This window comes from Eulemur rufifrons, chromosome 9 (assembly GCF_041146395.1).
Source record: "Eulemur rufifrons isolate Redbay chromosome 9, OSU_ERuf_1, whole genome shotgun sequence".
In the NCBI taxonomy this organism is placed as follows: domain Eukaryota; kingdom Metazoa; phylum Chordata; class Mammalia; order Primates; family Lemuridae; genus Eulemur; species Eulemur rufifrons.
In genome coordinates this window covers 12,592,882-12,612,358 of record NC_090991.1, presented here as the reverse complement: position 1 = coordinate 12,612,358, position 19,477 = coordinate 12,592,882, and the positions used below count along the sequence as shown (strand labels likewise).

The 19,477-nt window shown below is 41.4% G+C and overlaps 1 protein-coding gene across 5 annotated transcripts in view; it reads left to right on the top strand.

Moving 5' to 3' along the window:
* KIAA0753 (KIAA0753 ortholog) overlaps positions 1 to 16,608 on the top strand; it is a 61,065-nt gene extending 44,457 nt beyond the window's left edge. For all 5 annotated transcript variants that reach the window (XM_069483431.1, XM_069483432.1, XM_069483428.1 and 2 more), the window contains 5 exons: positions 448 to 633; positions 1,733 to 1,814; positions 5,457 to 5,577; positions 6,094 to 6,318; positions 14,876 to 16,608. In XM_069483431.1, coding sequence (XP_069339532.1) covers positions 448 to 633; positions 1,733 to 1,814; positions 5,457 to 5,577; positions 6,094 to 6,318; positions 14,876 to 14,993 — 732 coding nt within the window. In that variant the 3' untranslated portion in view covers positions 14,994 to 16,608. The remainder of the gene's footprint in view (positions 1 to 447; positions 634 to 1,732; positions 1,815 to 5,456; positions 5,578 to 6,093; positions 6,319 to 14,875) is intronic.
* The last annotated feature ends 2,869 nt before the right edge of the window (positions 16,609 to 19,477 follow it).

Below are 19,477 nucleotides of genomic sequence, written 5' to 3'. Positions count from 1 at the left end.
TTGCCCAAAGTTGCAGGCTTGAGTGGGTAGAACCAGGATTTAATTCCAGAAATGTCTCATTGTATAGCCTAATAATGATCATTTCCCCAGCAGACATTTTTTGCAAAAGCCTCTTTCAGAGCATATTATAGACACGTATCAGAATCAAGAGAAATACAATGTAAAAATGCTTTGCAGACTGTAAAGTGCTTTGTGAATGTGAAGGATACAAGCTCAAGAAAGGCTGGTAAGCAGGTTCTAGGTTCAGAGTCTCAAGTAAAGGTAAAGAATCCTGAATATTTACTGAGTTAGGAGAGATTTGTTTTAGCATAGAAACTCTGCCGGTTGGATCAGTATGCTGTTGGTTTATTATGATCAAGTAATAATCTTTAAACTTTTCTGTTTTCTTTGTATCACCTTTCCACACCTCCCTGCCCCCCTTCCCCCGCCACACACCTTGTTTTGTAGGCTACAGCCATTGATTCCAAATCCAGCAACATTCAGCAGCTGGATGAATTTTTGGAAGATACGGCTCAGGAGCTCTGGACTATGACTCATGCTAAGATCTTGGGGTCTGAAACCCTAGCCACCTTGGGTGACAGCAAGGACAGTGCCAACCTGGAAATCATGATGCTCCGAATGGAGGAAATGGAGGTAAGGTCTGGGGCTACTGGTCTGGCTTGCCACTGGGGGCTGGCCTCTGCTGAGTGAGGCTCCGCATGCATCAGAGTCACACGGTCCTGGTTTTAAATCCCAGCTCTACTGCCAGCAAAGTGTATGACCTTGATATAGTCACTTACCCGCTCTAATAAGTAGGGCGTTTTTAAAGATAAAATGAGGCATAGAGTATTCAGCAAACTACCCGACTTGTAATCCAGTAAGTGATCATTATTATTCTCCCCCTGATATCATTGATATGTGATTCCAAAAAGGCTGAGACCAGGGCCTTGTCCCACAAATGGGACGATAAGCTTTTTCATCCATCCTCTTGTAAGTGCTATTCAGTTGCCGCTTCTATCCTGTTGGAGTGTGGTCCTATCAAATTACAAATAACTTTACCTCCTTTAATTTCTATGATACTACTTCACCCAGCCTAACCCCTAGAGTGTTCAGTGCAAGAAATTGAGGCACAATAAGGAAGTGAGTGATATCGTCAAGGTTACAAAAAAAATTCCTGGTAGAGCTAGGATGAGAATCCAGGTCTCCTGACTCCTGATTCAGCATTTTCTTTTTAATTGCACCATGATTAAGTCTCATTTCTGCCTTGCTGCTAAATAGAAACATTATAGGGGAAGACAATTTTTTGTTGGGTTTTGAAAATGTAAAGATACGTAGTTTATCCCAGTCTTGTAATCAATTTCCACTTCTTGGGGATAGCTGTGTAGATCTGAGGTGTCCAAAACAGTAGTCACTAGCCACATGTGCCCATTGAAATGTAAACTAATTAAAATTAAACACACTATAAGTGGTCAATAGTTCATGGTTACTGTATTGGACAGGGCACATACAGAACATTTCCATCACTGCAGCAAGTTCTAGTGGACGGTGCTGGTCTAGACTGCAGTTATGTAAATTGCTTCATTTTATTTTAGGCCTTGCATCCTGAACTAATTACTTCCTGGCCTGGCAGATGCCCATTTCTGGCAGTGTGTCTGTATCAATTGTGTCTACTGAACTTTTACATCCTTACTAGTTCTGGTTTGTTATGGAACTCATTTTTTCTCATAAATTAAACTTTTTTCTTTTTTAAAAGAAATACCAGGAGACAATTCGCCAAAGATATAACAAAATTGTATATGCTGATCCTCAATTTTGGATGCAGGAAGGAAAAAATGGTAGGTGTTTCCCCCCAATTTTTTCCCATCATTTTATTCTGAAAAATTTCAAACATACAGAAAAGTTGAAAAAAATGTGCAGTAAACACTCATATACCCACCTTTTGGCTTATACAGTTAACATTTTGCTCTATTTGCTTGGTTATATATCTGTTTATCCCTGTATCCATCCATAAATTCATCTTATCTTTTCACTTCAATGTAAGTTGCAAACGTCAGTATATTTTACCTCTAAACATTCAACATATGTATCATCAACTAGAGTTTAATATTTATTTACAGTTTTTTTTCCTTTTGAGATAAAATTTGCCTATAATAAAATACACAGATCCTGTTTCATTTGGTGGGTTTTGACAAATGGATTCCTGTTTGTTACCCAAACCTCCATCAGAATACAGAACTATCACCTCAGAAAGTTCCTCATGCCCCTTCCCAGTCAGTTCCCTACCACCCAGGCAACACCTGTGCCAAAATAGTTAGTTTGGATTATTCTAGAATTTTATACAAATGAATCATACAGTAAATATTGTTTTGTCTAGACTTCTTCCATTCAGCATAGTGTTTTATAGATTTATCTATGTTGCTTATTTCCTGTTGCTGCTGTTAACAAATTTAAGTTTATAACAGGTTTAAGCCACACATTTAGTGGCTGAAAGCACATATTTATTCTCTTACTGTTCTTGAGGTCAGAGGTCCAAAGTGAGTCTTAAAGGGCTGAAATCAAGGTGTTGGCAGGGTTAGTTCACTCTGGAGGCTCCAGGGGGAAATCTATTCCTTGTTTCTTCCTGCTTCTAAGTTTTGGGCTATTAGGAATGAATCTGCGATGAATATATTCATGTACAGCTTTTGTGTGGACATAAGTTTTTATTTCTCCTGGACAAATAAATACCTAAGAGTAGACTTACCAGGTCATAAGATAGGTGTGTGTTTAACTTTATAAAGAATTGCCAATCCTTTACCAAAGTGGCTTTCCCATTTTACACTCTCATCAACACTTCATCGGCACTGAGCTCGTTGCTCAACACCCTTGCCAGCATTGGCGGCTTGTAACCATTCTGGTGAGCTTGTAGCAGCATCTCATTGAGGTTTTAATTTAATTTCCTTGAGGAATAATGAAATTTAGAACCTTTTCAACTGATGATTAGCTATTTGTATATCTTCTTTTGTGAAGTGTCCAAAATCTTTTGTCCATTTTTTTTTAATTGAGTTCTCTTTTTATTTTTGAGTTGTAGGAAATCTTTATGTATTTTGGGTGTAAATTCTTTGTCAGATATATGGTTTTGTTTTTTAAAATAACTTTAAAGAGATATAATTCACCCTTTTAAAGTGTACGGTTCAGTAGTTTTTAGTATATTCACATAGTTGTGCGAACATCACTACTGTCTAATTCCAGAACATTTTCATCCCTAAAAAGAAACCCTGTATCCACTAGCAGTCACTCCCCATTCTTCCTTCCTTTATCTCTGGGAGCCGTTAATCTACTGATAGATGTTTTGCAAATATTTTTCCCCATCTATGACCCACCTATTTATTTTCTCGAAGGTGTTTTATTATGAACAGACATTTTTAATTTTGATAAAGTCACATCAGTTTTTTCTAGTATGGTTTTTGCTTTCTATGACCTAAGAAACCTTTATTTACCCTCAAGTTGATTCTATTGGAATCTTTTCTCTGGAAACTTGATGGTTTTAGTTTTTATATTTAGGTCTATGATCCATCTTGAGTAAAAGTTTGCCTATGATTTGAGGTAGAGATTGAGGTTCATTTTGTTTTTTCCTAATGGATATCCATTTGTTCTAGCACCACTTGTGGAAGAGACTTTGCTTTTCTCCTCCACTCTTCAAAATTTATACATGTGTATTTTGGCTACAATTGTTAGGCTGCTATCACAATTTTGCCTGGGAAGTGTTACTCAAATTCTCTTTGACCCATGCTTATCACTTACTGCCTTACTCAACGAAAGGAGGAGAATAAAGTATGGTTAAACATTACCTTTAAAGGAACTTAAGCACTATAAGTACTACACTTACTAGGATGTAAAGGAAATTGGGGGTACAGAAGGTTTACAATAGCAGCATATGTCACATGTAATTACTTTAAAATATGAGTTTGGAGTTTTGTGTTAGAAAAAGTATTCTCCTTGTCAAATTTTGACAGAAGAGCAATCTAAACAAAACACTGATTTTTTCCTCGTATGTGTTCTGTGTTTTCAAGCACTCTGGTTTTTGCTCATGTCGTTCTCTCTTCCTTCCAGCCCTTCTCTGGCCTCCATTTTTATCCTCATGTAACAACAGAATCATTCTCCAAGGCCGACCTCATATGATCCTACTCTACTTGTGCAGTGCTTTCCCTGTATCCCTGTACTGGAACTTTCTTCCCATCCTCCCCTCTTTGTCCATGAACGCCCATGGCACTTTCTGGCCTGTTCTGCCACGTATTAGAACAGTTTGTGAAGATGTCTTCTCTCTCCCAAGTAAGCCACAGATTCTTTGAGGCCGGGAGAGTTTGTCGTAGTCAGTGTGCTCCGCACTGCATCTAGCACAGGGCTGGCGCAGCGAGGGCCCTTCTCATCATTGTTTAGCCAGTCAGTGGGCATTTTAGCATCTTTCTGTGTGGAAGCAGAGGAAAGGCAGATGTTGAAGGGCAATTTGTTTCATGGATGGCTTGGCCTTTGGCCACAAAGTTAGGTTGTGTCACGTAGAAGACAGTCTTACAGAGGACTTAGTGTTCTCTTTTATCAGGGATGATTTAAATCATTAGTCACTATCTGTGACTCTGCAGATAGTCTAGGAATGCATTTCAAAAGGAGCTCTTTAGAACACTAAGAACTGAAATGAGTTTTGGGACACTTCCAGAATCATAAAATCATAGTAAGAATCCTGTTTCCACTTGTACTCCCTGTTTGTTTAATTGTATCACAAAACCAAATTTAAAGTGATCTTTGGGTTGTGCAACATTACAAAAACTGACTTATGCAGTATTTCTGTCTGCCAGTGGGAAATCATAAGCATATAATATGAGTTAGAGAAAATTACTTAACATATAGACACTCCCTACTTAAGGACAAATTTTCTTCCTATACTTGAAATACACTTAAAACTATAAATAATGTAAAACTCAGAAGAGCTGTCAAGCCTGCAAGTTATAGTTAATAAATTAATGTTTTGACTATCATCATGTAGATTTTTCCAGCAATGCCCAGAGACAAATTAAATCAGCTAATTAAGTGTTCAGGTGTGAGTGGTTTTTTTTTTCTTCTTCAGTAATCAAAGCATTTAAAGGTTAAAAAACAAGCCCAACTGCTTAAGACTCCTTGAGTGGGTGGCTGGGTCCTAATGGAACCCGCATAGCCTGGGGCTTTGCATAGACCTTTTCAAGAAGCCTTCTCAGAGCAAGCTGAGGCTTTGGAATGAGTTCGTTATTTCTTAAAACTGATTCCTCATTGGTTTATTTCTTTGTTAACTTTTAAATTTACCTTTGCATTTAAAACAGGAGCATTTTCCTCATTGCACTGCTAGCTAAGCCCATTGTGCTTAAGAGGTTTACATCTGACTTCCTTACAGGTTGTTGGCCACCATGACAGCTCTAATATGGACACTGACTTTTCTTTATATGCAGTCATTTTATGCCTCTCCTTTCTAGACCAACAGATCCCAGCAGTAAGCCAAATGCCTTTGCCTCCTCATCCAATCAAGATCACAAAGACAGTAGCTCGAAAGGATCCAGCCGTGAACATCGTGTTAGAAAGGCCCTGTAATGGCAAGTAAGTGGCAGTGACACTGGTTTCATTCTAGTTGGTGGCCTTTGATGTTGTTAAATTTTGAAATCCTTCAATTTCCTTAAGACAGGGAGAAATTCTTCTTTTGAGCAAAATCTTGCCAAACTCTAAGATAGATCAGTAAAACAGCATATTTGTAAGATTGATTGTGTTGCATCTTAAGGAACCTTACAGGATCCAATAACACCTTTCAGTATTCAGTAACATTTAGCTGTTTTGTATTGTTGAAAGCACCACATTGGTATATGTGGGTTACACTGATATTTACTGCAGGGTTTGCTTTAAGAACTCTTTTGTCTAAGGGTAGGTATTCCTATTGCGTCAAGGGTTAGTCTAGTGTAAAGGGGAACCAGCGAGTGGTGATAGAATGTTGCATTTTGTTCAGTGCGAGAAAGAGAAATGCAGGTGAGCCTTTGGTTATAAAACCATGAGGGTAAATTAACAGCTTACCCTTGCTTGCTGATGATCTCGAATGCTTTCATCATTTTTATTTGTTCTCAGTTCCTTGGATGAAAGTGTGGGAACAGAGGAGAGATCAGAGAAAAGAGAGGCTCCCCTTCCCTCCTTTGCAGAAGATTCTCAACGGAAAGAAGGCCAAGCTCTCCTCTTTGTCCCACCGGGTATGCGGCACAGCATTGGTGACTACTGTAGCCGTTTTGAGCAGTATCTCCGGATGGTATCCCACGAGGCCATAGGCTCCTTCAACCCATGGCTGATAGCTGAAAGGTTAGTGAAATGTTATGGTCTTCTGTTTAGGAGCCAGGTATCAAATTTTAGACCTTAGGAAAAGCTGGAGAAAGGACTAGCCAAGGTCTCGTTCCATGCTTTGGGCCCTGAAGTTCGGATGATATTTCTTGGGCTAGTGGACAAGCTTTCTCTGCTAACTGCCTTTTTTTCAGATATGGGAGACCATAAAACACCTGAAAAAGTGCCCTGTAGCCTCCCCTTCCTAGGCAGGGTGTCTTAGCAGCTTTGGCTGCCATAACAAAATACTGTAGACTAGGTGACTTAAACAACAGCAATTTATTTCTCATAGTTCTGGAGGCTGGGAAGTCTAAAATCAAGGTGTGAGTGGATTCAGTGTCTGGTGAGGGCCCTTTTCCTGGCATGTAGATGGTTGGCTTCTTGCTGTGTCCTCATGTGGCAGAGAGAGAGCAAGCTTTGGCCTCTCCTCCTCCTCTTGTAAGGGCTCCACCTTCAGGACTTTATCTAAACCCAATTATCTCCTAAAAGCCCTTATCTCCAAATACTGTCACATTGGGGGTTAGGGCTTCAATATGTAAATTTTGGGGGGGATACAAACATTCAGCTCCTAACAACAGAGGCACAATATTCAGTAGTCAAGTAAGGGCTGATTTCCTGTTGCTATTAATGAGGGTGATGTCCCGTCAGAGAACACAAAATATTGCTCGGCAGGAAACAGTCATGACCATGAAATCTTCATGGTTGGGACAAACTTGCCTTTACAAGCAGCAGGTGCCTGAGTTTGCAACATTTTCTTTAACCCTTCTCCCTTTTTTGGTTACCTCCCCTGAGAAAGGTAGTAACAGTTTTGTGGAGTCATAAAACAGGATCCCACATCTACTAAATATGTGAAAAATGGGTAGCCTCCTTTTATGTACGAAATACTTAATTAAAAGATAAGTGTAAATCCATTCTTTTTAAATAGGGCCCAAATTTAAATTTCTCATGGGTCTGACCTTAGTATAAACATGCAAGATATTTTTTGTCATTAAGTAGTATACTACATTTCTTTCTTAAACAAGTTTTAAACATATTCTAGGAGTTAATAATTACCTCTTTTTTTATTTGCTCATCTTTTATGTAATATATTTATTAACTTTCCCCACATACTAGCCAACAACCTGTCAATATAATTTTCCTTATGATCCAAAACATCAGTTAATCTCTGTTTCTTAACCGCCACCCTTACTTTTTTCTCCTGAGACCCTTTTTCCTCCTACCCCAGTCTGGGCTGGCGACTCCCCAGGTTTGTATATGGCCCTTATCCTGGGATTTCCGTTCATCGTCACCCTGAGCATTAGGTCACCTCCCCCTGTATTAGATTCCTTATTTTCTAGTGCCCCATCTTCCTCTTCCTTGGTTTACTCTCTTATTTTGATGGAGCATATCCTGGTTTGTGTATTGGAGGAAATTTCTTAAGGCTTACAAGTTTCAACGTGTTTACCTTCAAACTTGATTGATAACTTGGCTGAGTTTAAAATTACTGGTTTATGTTTTCCAAAGAATATATACCTTCTTTCTTTTGTGGGGGTGGAGAAGGGATTGTCACTTAGCTGCTGGGAGTAGGAGTGGAGATCAGTCAGTCTAACTATTCTGCAAATTTTCAGCCTCTTCATTTTCTATCCCATACCTCACACCACATTCATGAATCTCTGTACTCTTACTACCTGAGCCTTTCTGATGTTTTGTAGGACAGCTTGCCTTTGCTAGGCAAGAGTCTCCCTACAGACTATTTGGTTTCACCTTTCTCTGTATTTCCTCTATACTGCTATAAATCAATTACGAGTCTTCCATGTGCTTTTTATCTTCTGAAAAGTTTGGACATTTCTCATCTACTTTTGTCTTTTTTTTCCTCAAAGATTTATGAATTTGTTGATATATTTTCCTTTATTTAAGTGGGATTTGGGGTGGCATCAGGGATAATCGCGTATGTTTGAGCCCTCAGGTTTAACCTGAAGTCCTGAGACTTCTCTTTAATATTTGGTACCGCTTCAAAGTATCTGAGACGTTTTGTTTTGGTTGAGGTACACAGTTGTCTTCACCTGTGCTCTGAAGGATTTTCTGGGGAAGAGAAGAAGTAAACTTGACTTGCTTCTATGTGTTAACCCAGAATTTTGTAGCATACTAACTCAGTTTCCCATAATCTGTCTGGAACAGTTAGGCTAGGAGGCACACTGGAAAATGCAACAGCAAGCCAAGGAGGATAGACTCTTCTTTGTGTGTTCTTAGCACCTGATAAAATGAGATGTTTTGTTCATAGTTGTTATATAGAGGTAGGGAAAAGCTCTCTCAGCTTATAAGTCATAATAGGCTAAAATGTAGAGGATAGAGCTATTAAAATATGCCTAGATTTTTATAGATGTTTTCCTCTGCTATCTTTTGACCCCAAGTAACCGTGCATCTGAATATTCTAGCTCTATTTTTTTTAATCTCGCCTATTTTTATTTCTTATTTGAATGTTCCAAAGATGAGAGTGGTATTGATCAGATTTTGAAATAGTATCCAAAGACAGTTGACTTCATCTGCTAGCCTCTTAGGTGAGGCAGAAGCTGAGTGTTTTCTTTCTTTTACTCTCTCTGTTCCTCCTTACACATGAAGAAAAGCACTATTCCAGCGACAGACTGAGCAGATGATATAAACTGGATGCAAATAAAAGAGTGATTGTGAAAGGAAAACTTAAGGTGATAATGGTTTTAATGAAAGCAAACTCTTAAAGATTCCTGGTTTGAAGAAAAATCAGGAGATTTCTGGTTAAAAAGGACAGATTGAACATATGTATTTATCTCTACTTCCTGCATTCCTTTCCTATTGTATATCACTAAAAGGATGAGTAAAAGGCATGATACCATAAATGACAGCATACAGGAAATATGAATAAAAATTTGTAGGCCATAAAGCAGTTAGACAAATGGCAAATGATTTAGCAGGCCAGAGAAAAGCCAAGTGCCTAACGAGGATGAAGTCAAGAACTAAATTTATCTGCGCAGAAGACCCTTAGTAGGACTCGGGAATTGGCAGCCGCAGATGCTTGTGAAGGCGTGGATGCAGGTGGGCCAGAAAATGGGCTTTTTGAAATTCTCAGTCTTGAAAGTGAGCAGGCAGCCGAGATGACCAGAGGTTGATGGAAACCGTGAAAGATATGTAGGCTATAACAGATGAGAAGAACTCTGAGGAAGCAGAGACAATGCAGAGAGCAGAGTAGAACATTAAAAACAAACAAACTAGAATTAATATTCTCCGAGAACAAAGTGAAGTTGCTGTATCATGAAAAAAAGAACAGGATACTATAAAAAAAGGAACTTTTGGCTGGGCGAGGTGGCTCACGCCTGTAATCCTAGCACTTTGGGAGGCTGAGGCGGGAGGATTGCTTGAGGCCACCAGTTCAAGGCCAGCCTGAGCAAGAGCGAGACCCCGTCTCTACAGAAAAATAGGAAAATAAGCAGGCCTAGTGACACACACCTATAGTTCCAGCTACTCGGGAGGCTGGGGCAAGAGGATCGCTTTAGCCCAGAAGTTTGAGGTTGCAGTGAGCTATGATGACATCACTGCATTCTGTGCACTCTAGCCTGGGCAACACAGAAAGACCCTGTCTCAAAAAAAAAAAAAAAAAAAAAATAGTTCTTGGAAATTACAAACATAATAGCTGAAATAAGTTCTCTAGAAGGATTCAAAGAAAAAAGTCACATCTCTTAGGCAGTAGAATAAAAGACAAAGAGTTAGATAGTAGAGAAGAAAAAGATTTTTAAAAATTAGAGGGTTGTTCTAGATCCAACATCTGAATAATAGGAGTTCCAGAATATGGGAAAAGAACAAAAGGAGGCATCGGGAATTATCAAAGAAATACTATAAAATTTCCCAGAAGGCCATTAGTCTTTAGATTGAAAGGATTCATCAGTTTTCCACTGTGAGTGAGTGAATGAATAGAACAGAACACACCATGGCATATAATTATCCAAAGGAAATTTGAGCATCCCAGTGTAAGAAGAAGATGACGAACCATTCCAGAGAGGGAAAACCAGACACATTCAAATAATCAGAAGGGAGAATGGCATATTGTTTTCTGTAGCAACACCGGAAGCTAGAAGATATTAGTGCATACTTCCAATATTTAACCTAGAATTTTGTGCTCAGCTGAATTATCAAAGATAGAATAAAAACATTTTAAGCATGCAAAGTGTCCAAAAATTTAGTTCCCAGGCACTGTTTCTCAGTAAGCTACTGTGTGATGTATGCCACCAATGCAAGGGAGTACCTTAAGAAAGAGGAAGCTTGAGATTTAGGAGACTTAGACTCTACTATGGGACTTCCAGAAAAACGGCAAAAGCAATTTCCAGGAAAAGAATCTTTCAGTGAGCATTGAAAGCAGCTAGTCTAGATTAGAGTAGGGACAGAGGACTCCAGAGAGCATGATTCCCAAGAGGAAAGGCAGAATGGAGAAGGTTAAAAAGAAAAAAATAGATACATTACCTGAAGTGTTAGAATGTATTGGGAACACCTTTGTATTTCTCTCACAGTTTGGGGTTAAATTATTGACAGGAATATATTAATAGAAAGTGAAGCAAATATAAAAACGAGGTAATCTGTTTCTAGTAATGACGCACTTGGTAATTTGGACCATCTCTCCCACAGAGGATAACTATTAATAGAAAAGCTGTATTAAAAACAAAATATATATGCTTGAAGGCATCAAAACATTAACTGGGTAGTGAAGAGGAACTGGGCCGGGATCCTGGAGAAGACAGAGACCCAGGAAGCTTAGCCCGTCGTTTGGCACTGGAGAGTCAGCGTGGAGGGGGACGAGCAGCACTTTTGACGGCTTTTTCGGATCAGGGGACAGAGGTTGCAACCCAAGGATTGCCAAAGTTCGGGGATTGTCCTGGTGCACTTTCCTTGCTTTTGATTGGGACCCTGGAAGACTGCACTCTGGAAGTACAGATGATCTGGATATTAACAGGCCTTCTCAGGGACTCAACTCAGCTCCAAATTATCTCACTTCCTGCGATTGGATTGAGGTGATTCTAGATTGTTAGTGCCCGCCCAGGCACCATGCATAAGCAGACATAAATTTTCTCTGGAGGAAAATAACATCATCTTATTTCTATAATTTTCAAATACAATGTCTGGCATATGGTGAAAAATAACCAGGCTATAGAGAGACAAGAACAAGAAGAGACCTACAGCATCTCTAAATATTAGATCTATCAGACACAGACATTAAAATAATGGTGCCTAGTGTGTTCATAGAAATAAAAGGTAGAAATGTGGGTTTTTGCAGAGAACTGGGAAGTAAAGGAAATCCGAATGTATATTCTGGAATGAAAAATACGATTTCTGAAATAAGGAATTCATTGGATGGACTCAATAGTGAATTAAACACAACAGAAGAAAAAATTGGAGACTTGGAACATAGGACAGAAGAAAATATCCAGAGTGATACATGGAGACACAAAAAAAAAGATGAAAAAAAGAAGAGAGGGTAAAGGACATAGGGGATAAAATGAGAAGGTCTAATATATGTGTGGTTGGAGTCTCAGAAGGAGAGGAGAGATGATGAGTCAGAAACAACATCCAAAGAGATAGACTATCAGTTCCCCAAAGTAACAAAAGACATCAAACCATAGATTCAAGAAGCTCCAAAAAACCCAAGCAAATAAAGAGAAACCCATACTTAGCCATATGGTAGTATTGTTGAAAATAAAAGACAGAGAAAACCTTAAAATCAGCTGGAGGAATAAAAAGAAGAGAAAAAAAGAAACAAAAACAGTAGAAGCTAGAAGACCTGGCATATCTTTAAAAGTTCCCAAAGAAAAGAACTACCAATTGGGAATTCTAAGCCCAGTGAAATATATATCAAGAAGGAAGATGAGAAGAGAGGTTCCAAATAAACAAAGCTGAGAAAATTTAATACCAGTAGACCTTCACTGGAGGAAAATATTTCCAGAAATAAGAAATATTAAAAGATATTCTGCAGACAAAAAGAAAACAGTGACGGAAGGTCAGAAATACAGGAAGGCATGAATTTTTTTAAAAAAGGTAAATATGTAGATAAATGAATACTGGGTGTGTGAAACAATGATAAACAATATGTAACAATAATGTCTTATGGGCATATATGTGTGTGTATATACACACATTTAAAATACACAATAACAATAGTGTATAAGATCTAAGTCATGAGGGGATGAATGGAGTTAGTGTTCTTGCATTGTCTGAGAAAAAGACTATCAATTAATGTTGGATGTTAAGTCATGGATGCTTGTTGTCATCTAGGGTGACCACCAAAAGAATAAAAGTGTGTATAATATCCAAGTTAATAGAGAGGAGAGAATGTAATAAAATACTACAAAATCTAAAACAAGAGAGAACAAAGAGACAAATAGAAAATACCTAGTATATATCAGAATAACATTAAATGAAAAAGGACCTCACATGCCAATTAAGGCAAAAAAGTGCCAGATTAGCAAAAACAACAACAAAAATACAACTGGAGTGGGAATGGGCTAGAAGGGATGGAGAGGGAGGGGGAGTGACACTTATCTGCGTTTACCTTTTTTGTGTAATTCTGACTTTTGGAACCATATTAATATTTCCTATTCATCCCCTCCTAATCAACAAGGGTGCAGGGAACCCTAAATTGGAATGCAAACAGGTACATGAACCTAACTGTATTTTAAATAAATAATTATACTAAAGGGAATGGAGACAGATAAGAACCAGCCTAAGTAACTTTTGAATGCAGTATTTTGACTCTATACCCTCTGGCTAAAGACAAAAAAGAATACTGAGAAGACATCACTGAATTCTAGTTAGTAGGTTTCTTTTACACAGTGGTGTGGGTTACAATTCTGAAACTGCTTTCTCTGCGGTTTAGCATTGATCAAATAAGTACATTGTAAATATTGGGAGCAAGGTTTCCAGGGGAAGGCTAGGATGAATCCTCTGTTGAATCGGAATGGAAGTATCTCTTATGAATGTTTGGTTTTTGATAGAGAAACGGATATGGGGGAGGGGTGTGCATGTACCTGTGTGTTTCTTAGTTGATCTGCTGAGAGGACCTGGAAGCAGAGGCACCAGTAGCAGTGAGCACACCTGGTACTCAGATCTTGGTTTCTAAATACTATTCTCCATGAAAAGGTATCAGAGCTCACTGGATCAGTGGCCAGTTCTCAGACTGGATCTGGGGCTGGGAAAGTATAAGATGAACCTGAAGCATCATGTTGTGCCCGAAAGGAAGTGCTCAAAGAATGCTAGGAACACGTCCAGAGGATGCAGGCATCAGCTTGAAGGGGCTCCTGTCGACCAAGTCTGGGATGTTTTCAGGCATCAAAATGAGTAACAGTTGTCACAGATTATAAACTGTTGAATAAAATGAAAATCTGTAAGGCCAAAGTGATGAAAGAATGAATGAATGAATACATAAATAAGGAAGAAGGGAAAGCTCTTCATTATAGCAGAATGCCAACCATCAAATGGAGAGGGAACGATGGAATTAGAAAATCAGTGTTTGGCAGCCCTGCTATAATTGATTCAGGCAAGTTTGATGAGAAACAGGATATTTACATAGTCGCAAAGTATCTCACTCTAATATACCTATTAATTACAAAGGGAAAATAATAGCCGCTTTTCAAGGGAGAAACCTGGCAGACATCGCCATAACCAAGTGATCAAAATTAACAATTATTAGCAATGGGGCAGATAGATATCATCATGCACTGAAGGGACATAATATTCCTTCTGTGGCATTTTTTCCAAAAGTGTATAGCCTGAATCTGATTATAAGGAAACATCAGATAAACCCAAATTAAGGGACATTCTACAAAACAGCCTTTGCCCTTACAACATGTTAAGGTCACGAGAGACAAAGACTGAAGAACTATTTCAGATTAAAGTAGACTAAAGAGATATAACTAGATGTAACATGTAATCCTGGGTTGAATCCTGGACTAGAGAAAGTTTTCTTTTAAAGGTGATTACGTGGACAGTTGGGAAAATTTGAATAAGGTCTGTAGATAAGATTATAGTTTTATATTAATGTTAATTTTATGATTTTTTATAATTGTGCCATGGTTATTTAAAAGGGATATCAAGTCTGCAACATACTCTCAAACAGTTGGGGGGGGCGGGGGAGATGTGTGTTTAGAGAGCGGAGGAACACAAATGTGGAGTATCCCATCCCCGCCCCCAGGGGGAGGCACACACCCTTTCCTCTGTCTTAGGCAGCTGTCAGAGGCGGTGCTGGGTTGCAGCTACTTTCCGTTACCTCTGGTTTCCAACGCCTGGAGGATGCGGTCCACCATTCTGTGTATGTTACAGGCCCCTCCTTCTAGCAGGACTTCGAGATCTAAGCACCACCATCTTTATATCTGGGAGAGCAAGGCCTCTCACCTTATTTTTCTTCTTCAGAAGTACCTTGGCTATTCTTGGCCTTTTCAGTTTATATTTACGTTTTAGAATTGTCTTGTTAAGTTCCCCGACTGAGTGGAAGAATGGCTCCCATATTTGGCCGTACATACCTTTGGCTGTGTTGTCTGTCTTCCAGCTTTTCGGAAGAGCTGGTAGATGAAGCGCTGGAGGCCGTTGCTGCTGAACTTCAGGATATGTGTGAAGATTATGCAGAAGCTGTGTTCACCTCAGAATTCTTAGAGGCTGCTACATGAAGGCTCTGCAAGGCGGGGCCCTCGTATCACACTGGAGAAGGGACGGCACCATCCTCGGTTTAGCCCACAGGAAATCTTTATCCTCAGCTGTCCGTCTGGCCAGAAGGTGCTGCCCACTGAAAGGAAGGAAATGCCGATGAGGTCGTCCTCGCTTTGCATTTTCTCTTTGTCATAGCAATGGTTCTGGAAGTTTATGATGGAATGTTGTTACATTTATCAGTGCCCAAGAAATGTGAATTGATTAACACAATATAATATTTTCAGAATGTATAATTTCTCCATTGAAAATACTATGTTCCTTCCTCTGGCTTAGTTTGGTGATCGCAATGTTCTGAAAGGTAACAGATAAGTGTATTTCACACAGGGGATCAGATTCCTGTTGAACCCACAGCTGGCGCTGATGCCGACACAAGTGCAGTCACTAGCTGGTCCCATCAGCAGGCTCATGTTTCGCAGCTTCAGCGATTGCTGTCAGGACCCCTGTCCCTGCTAGGCTGTAGACTTAGGTGGAGCACGGTTTGCTTATGCTGCCAAACCTGCTCTGCTGCAGCTTATTAAAAAGAGGAGCCCCCCAGTTGTCAGTGCGCATAACAAGCACATTTTAATGTTCAAGTCCTGGGTGATTTTTCACATTTTTAGTTCTTAAATGTCTTTTATTGCTGTGCATTGACACATTCTGGTATAAAAAACTCTGTCTGAATTCAGAGGAAGTTGGGGACGTCAGGAGAGGACCAGGCCTCCTCCTGTGCCTGGTTAAAGGTGCAGAGCTCACTCTTTCTCTGATGAGATCAGAAATGTCTACATTTCCACAGCACGCAGGACCCCCATGTGGGAGGAGAGAACAGAAGGATGGTGTGTAGACCTCTGTGTCTCCCCAGAGAAAGGAAGAAACTTCAGAAACACAGTAGCTGGGTCCTCAACTGCCTCACAAGTCTTGTTTTACCAAGAGAAAAGGGTCTGTGTTTTCAGAAACTCTGAATTCAGAAAAAGAAAAGGAATGCGCGTAAGAATAAGGCCACTGCTTGGAAAAAGTTTTCCTCAATTTTTTGCCTGAGGCTTGGTCAAAGAAATGTGGGAAAAGAATGCCAAGAGACACCCCCCAGGGAATAATGTGAATCTTTTTAGAACATACACAGTGTTGTCATCTGGGATTTTTCTCTAAAGTAGAAGTATTTCAGGTGATAATTTAAGCTGCTTGATCACACTTATTTGTGCAAAATTGATTTTCATTTAATGTTAATGTTTTCCTGCTTAATTGTATATAACTTCAGAACTTAAAGAGCTTCAAGGGAAATTACAGGTCTTTAACCTGGGGAGTTAAATTTGTGCACTTGAATTGATAGGAGCACCTGTCGTTGCTAGTGTCAAGTAATTTGTGGCAGTTTTTACTGTACTGATTTTTTTAATAAACTCAATATTTTAAAGTATGTACGTGTCTATTTGAAATAATTTACATCTCCTTTTTTTTTCCACAGGCAAAGTGGAATGTGATTTACAGGAACTACTAAGAATACATTTATATTTGATATGAGTGTAGTGGATTATTTGCTACCACTCCCTCCCCCCCAAAAAAATAAATAAATGATAATAAAAGCTAACATTTATTGAGCACATATCAGAGCATTGCTGTAAGTGCTTTCCACGTATTAACTTATTTAATCCTTTCATCATCTGTGTGCGATGGATACCATTGTTATCATTCCCATTTTATAGATGAATAAAATGAGGCACAGGAGGAGGTAATTTAATCAAGCTAGCCTATATTCCATGATGCCATGGTCATGGCTCCGCTTGTTCCCATAAAGATAATGATAGCAATTTTGAGAGCTCATTTGGGTGCGTTTGCCGGCCTCTCCTTGTCCCCACTCAGCATGGCCTGGGCGCTGTCCCCTGGAGCTGTCCCTATCCTAAGCACTTCCTCCTGCAGCCTGTCCACTGGAGGGTCAAGTCCAGACTCTCTGCCTTGTTTCAGGAGCTTTCCAGTCTCCCCTCTCTGGCTCAGGTGGGCGAGGCTTCCACCTGCCTCCGCGTCCAGGTGTCTGCTTTACAGCCCGGCACATAGTGAACCTCTGCAGCCAAAGCATTCTCCAAAGACACAAAAATAAGCTACAGGAAATAAAAACCTTTATTTGAAAATGGAAGTTGAATCCTTAGAAAACAAGTGTTCCTGTTTATAGCCTTACAGCCACACCTCTAGAATTTTTGCTCTTCGTGAACAAGGGCTGGCCGCGTGTAAGCCATTCTCTTAATTCCCTTCGGTTTCCTCACGACCTATTCATGTGCTATTTTCAGAAGCAGAGACATGATGAGGTTAGTGTTTCTGTGTTGCATAGGCTGTCCAGAAATGCTACACTGCTTCGAGCTGTCCACGGCTCAGCCCCAGTTACGTTGGCTTTTCACCTGTTTCCATACCCGCCCCTAGTCTGGTTAGGTCCTGAGGGCAGGGACTCTGCCTGGCATGTGGTTGGTGCTCAGTAAATTCTTCTGAATTATGAAAGAAGAAAGGCACACATCTGGGGAGGATCGATTTTCTACAGGGGATCTATCACATCCCAGCATAGCCCACAGTGTTGGGCTATGTTGACCTTTTGTGACCCTGAAACAGAATGCCATCTGAGAGAGATACAGATCCCATCTTGGAGGTGCTGCTGCCATTGGAATTCCAACTCGGATGGCAAGAATTTGCCTCCCTCCTCCTGGGGGGGGGGTGCCTCTCGCCTGCCCTCAGCCTTGGTCAGAGTGCTGCTGGGAGGGGCTGGGGTGGGCCCGGGGACTGGAGCAGGGGACAGAGAGATGCGAATGAGGGGCCACAGGAACAACTCCCCCCCCCTGCTGCTTCTGTCCTTTATGGTCTGAGCTCTGCGGTCCCTTCTCCCTGGGCCTGTTGGTGCCGGGGGCAGGGAGTGTTGGGAGTTGGAGGAGAGCTGGTGAGGAGAGGAGGCTTTTCTCCCGTGCCCTCCCTGGTGGGCTGAGCGTGTGTGTGTGTGTGTGTGTGTGTGTGTGTGTGTATGTGTCTTGGCTGGGGGGGTGGGCTGGCATGAACCATGAACCGCTGCACTGCGCAGAGGGTCTGAGAGGCAGGAGCAGCAGCCTGTGCGACACCCTAGAGCCAGCAGCAAGGGAGAGGTTGGAGTCGGAGAGTTCCCTGTGGCACAGTGTAGGTTTCTGTAGTTCTGTGTTTCTCAGAGGAGCACTCTTTATTTTAGCAACTTGAGACAGTGATGAGAATTCCCAGCAAAACCTGTAAATCAGGGGTGTACACGTCACCATGGGCTTGTTACCACCACAAAGTGCCCTTGGGGAGGGCCAGCCTCCTGAGAGAGCTCCCGGTGCTCAGGGCTTGAGCAGCAGAAAGGCAGCAGCCTGTCCGTGCGTCTCCATGAATATTGGCCTTCTCCCAGTCGGCTCTGCGGGCTCAAGGGCAGAGATCTCTGATCTGTTCCAACGCCGGCATGTTTATTAGTTGGCTGAGCCCAATAATGTGGGCCCGGTTTGGGAGAGACATCCTGTGTGCTTCCTATCAGCCCTCAGTACGGGGCCCAGGAAACCCCAGATTGGGACCGTGGGTTGGCTGTCAGGCCCAGGTGAACTCGGTCAGCCGATCCATCCATACTGTCCTGCTGACCTGGAGGGCACAGCTCGGACAGCCAGGCTCGGCTGGCTTCCACGGTCAGGCCTCCCCCAGCTACAGCTCTAGACCTACATACCCCTCTTGCCAGGCCGCCTAGGGCCCCTGCTTTGCCCTCCCCAGTCTTCTCCCCAAGCCTGCACCTGCCATCCCGGGTAACCCCCCATCTCCGCCACCCTCCCGAGGGTCCCCTTAGCTGCTCTTTTGCTCATCTGCCCGGTGTCCCTCATTGACTTCTTGAACCAGACCTGCTGCCTTTTTCCGTTTTTCCTGGCTGACTTCCCCTCCATCAGGGGGACTTCCTGCTGTGGCCTGGGGTTGGAGCCACGCATTCCCACCCGAGACTGCCCCTCCCAGCTCCCCAGCGGGTGTGTCCAGATGGGCTCCACCATGTCCTGCTGCCGTGGGATAAGCAGGACACCACCTTCCACCCTCGCTGAGCCTGGGCTGTCCACGGGTCTGCTGTAGAGGCTGCTGCTTCCCGTTTCTTTCTGAGCATCCAGAAAGAACTGGTATCTCCTTGCTCCCATTGTTTCTTCCTATCCACCGCTGCACCCTCATAACAGGTTGCTCCCAAGCCATCTGCATATGCTGCCCCTTGCCTCCCTGGTGGTGCCATTCATGCCCCATGACACTCTGGGTCTTACAGCTTTCACCCCTCCCTCCACCCATTCCAGTATCTCAAAATTCTTTGTGGAGAACCTTTCAAAGTCTTTCTTGGTGGTTTCTGGAACATCTTTACACGAAAGAGCACCCTTATACCATCTTCAGACCCCACTATGGACATCACTGAGACACTGCCCACCTCTGTGTCCTCATCTCTGAGACCTGCTCTGGTCACCCTTGGCCCTTTGCT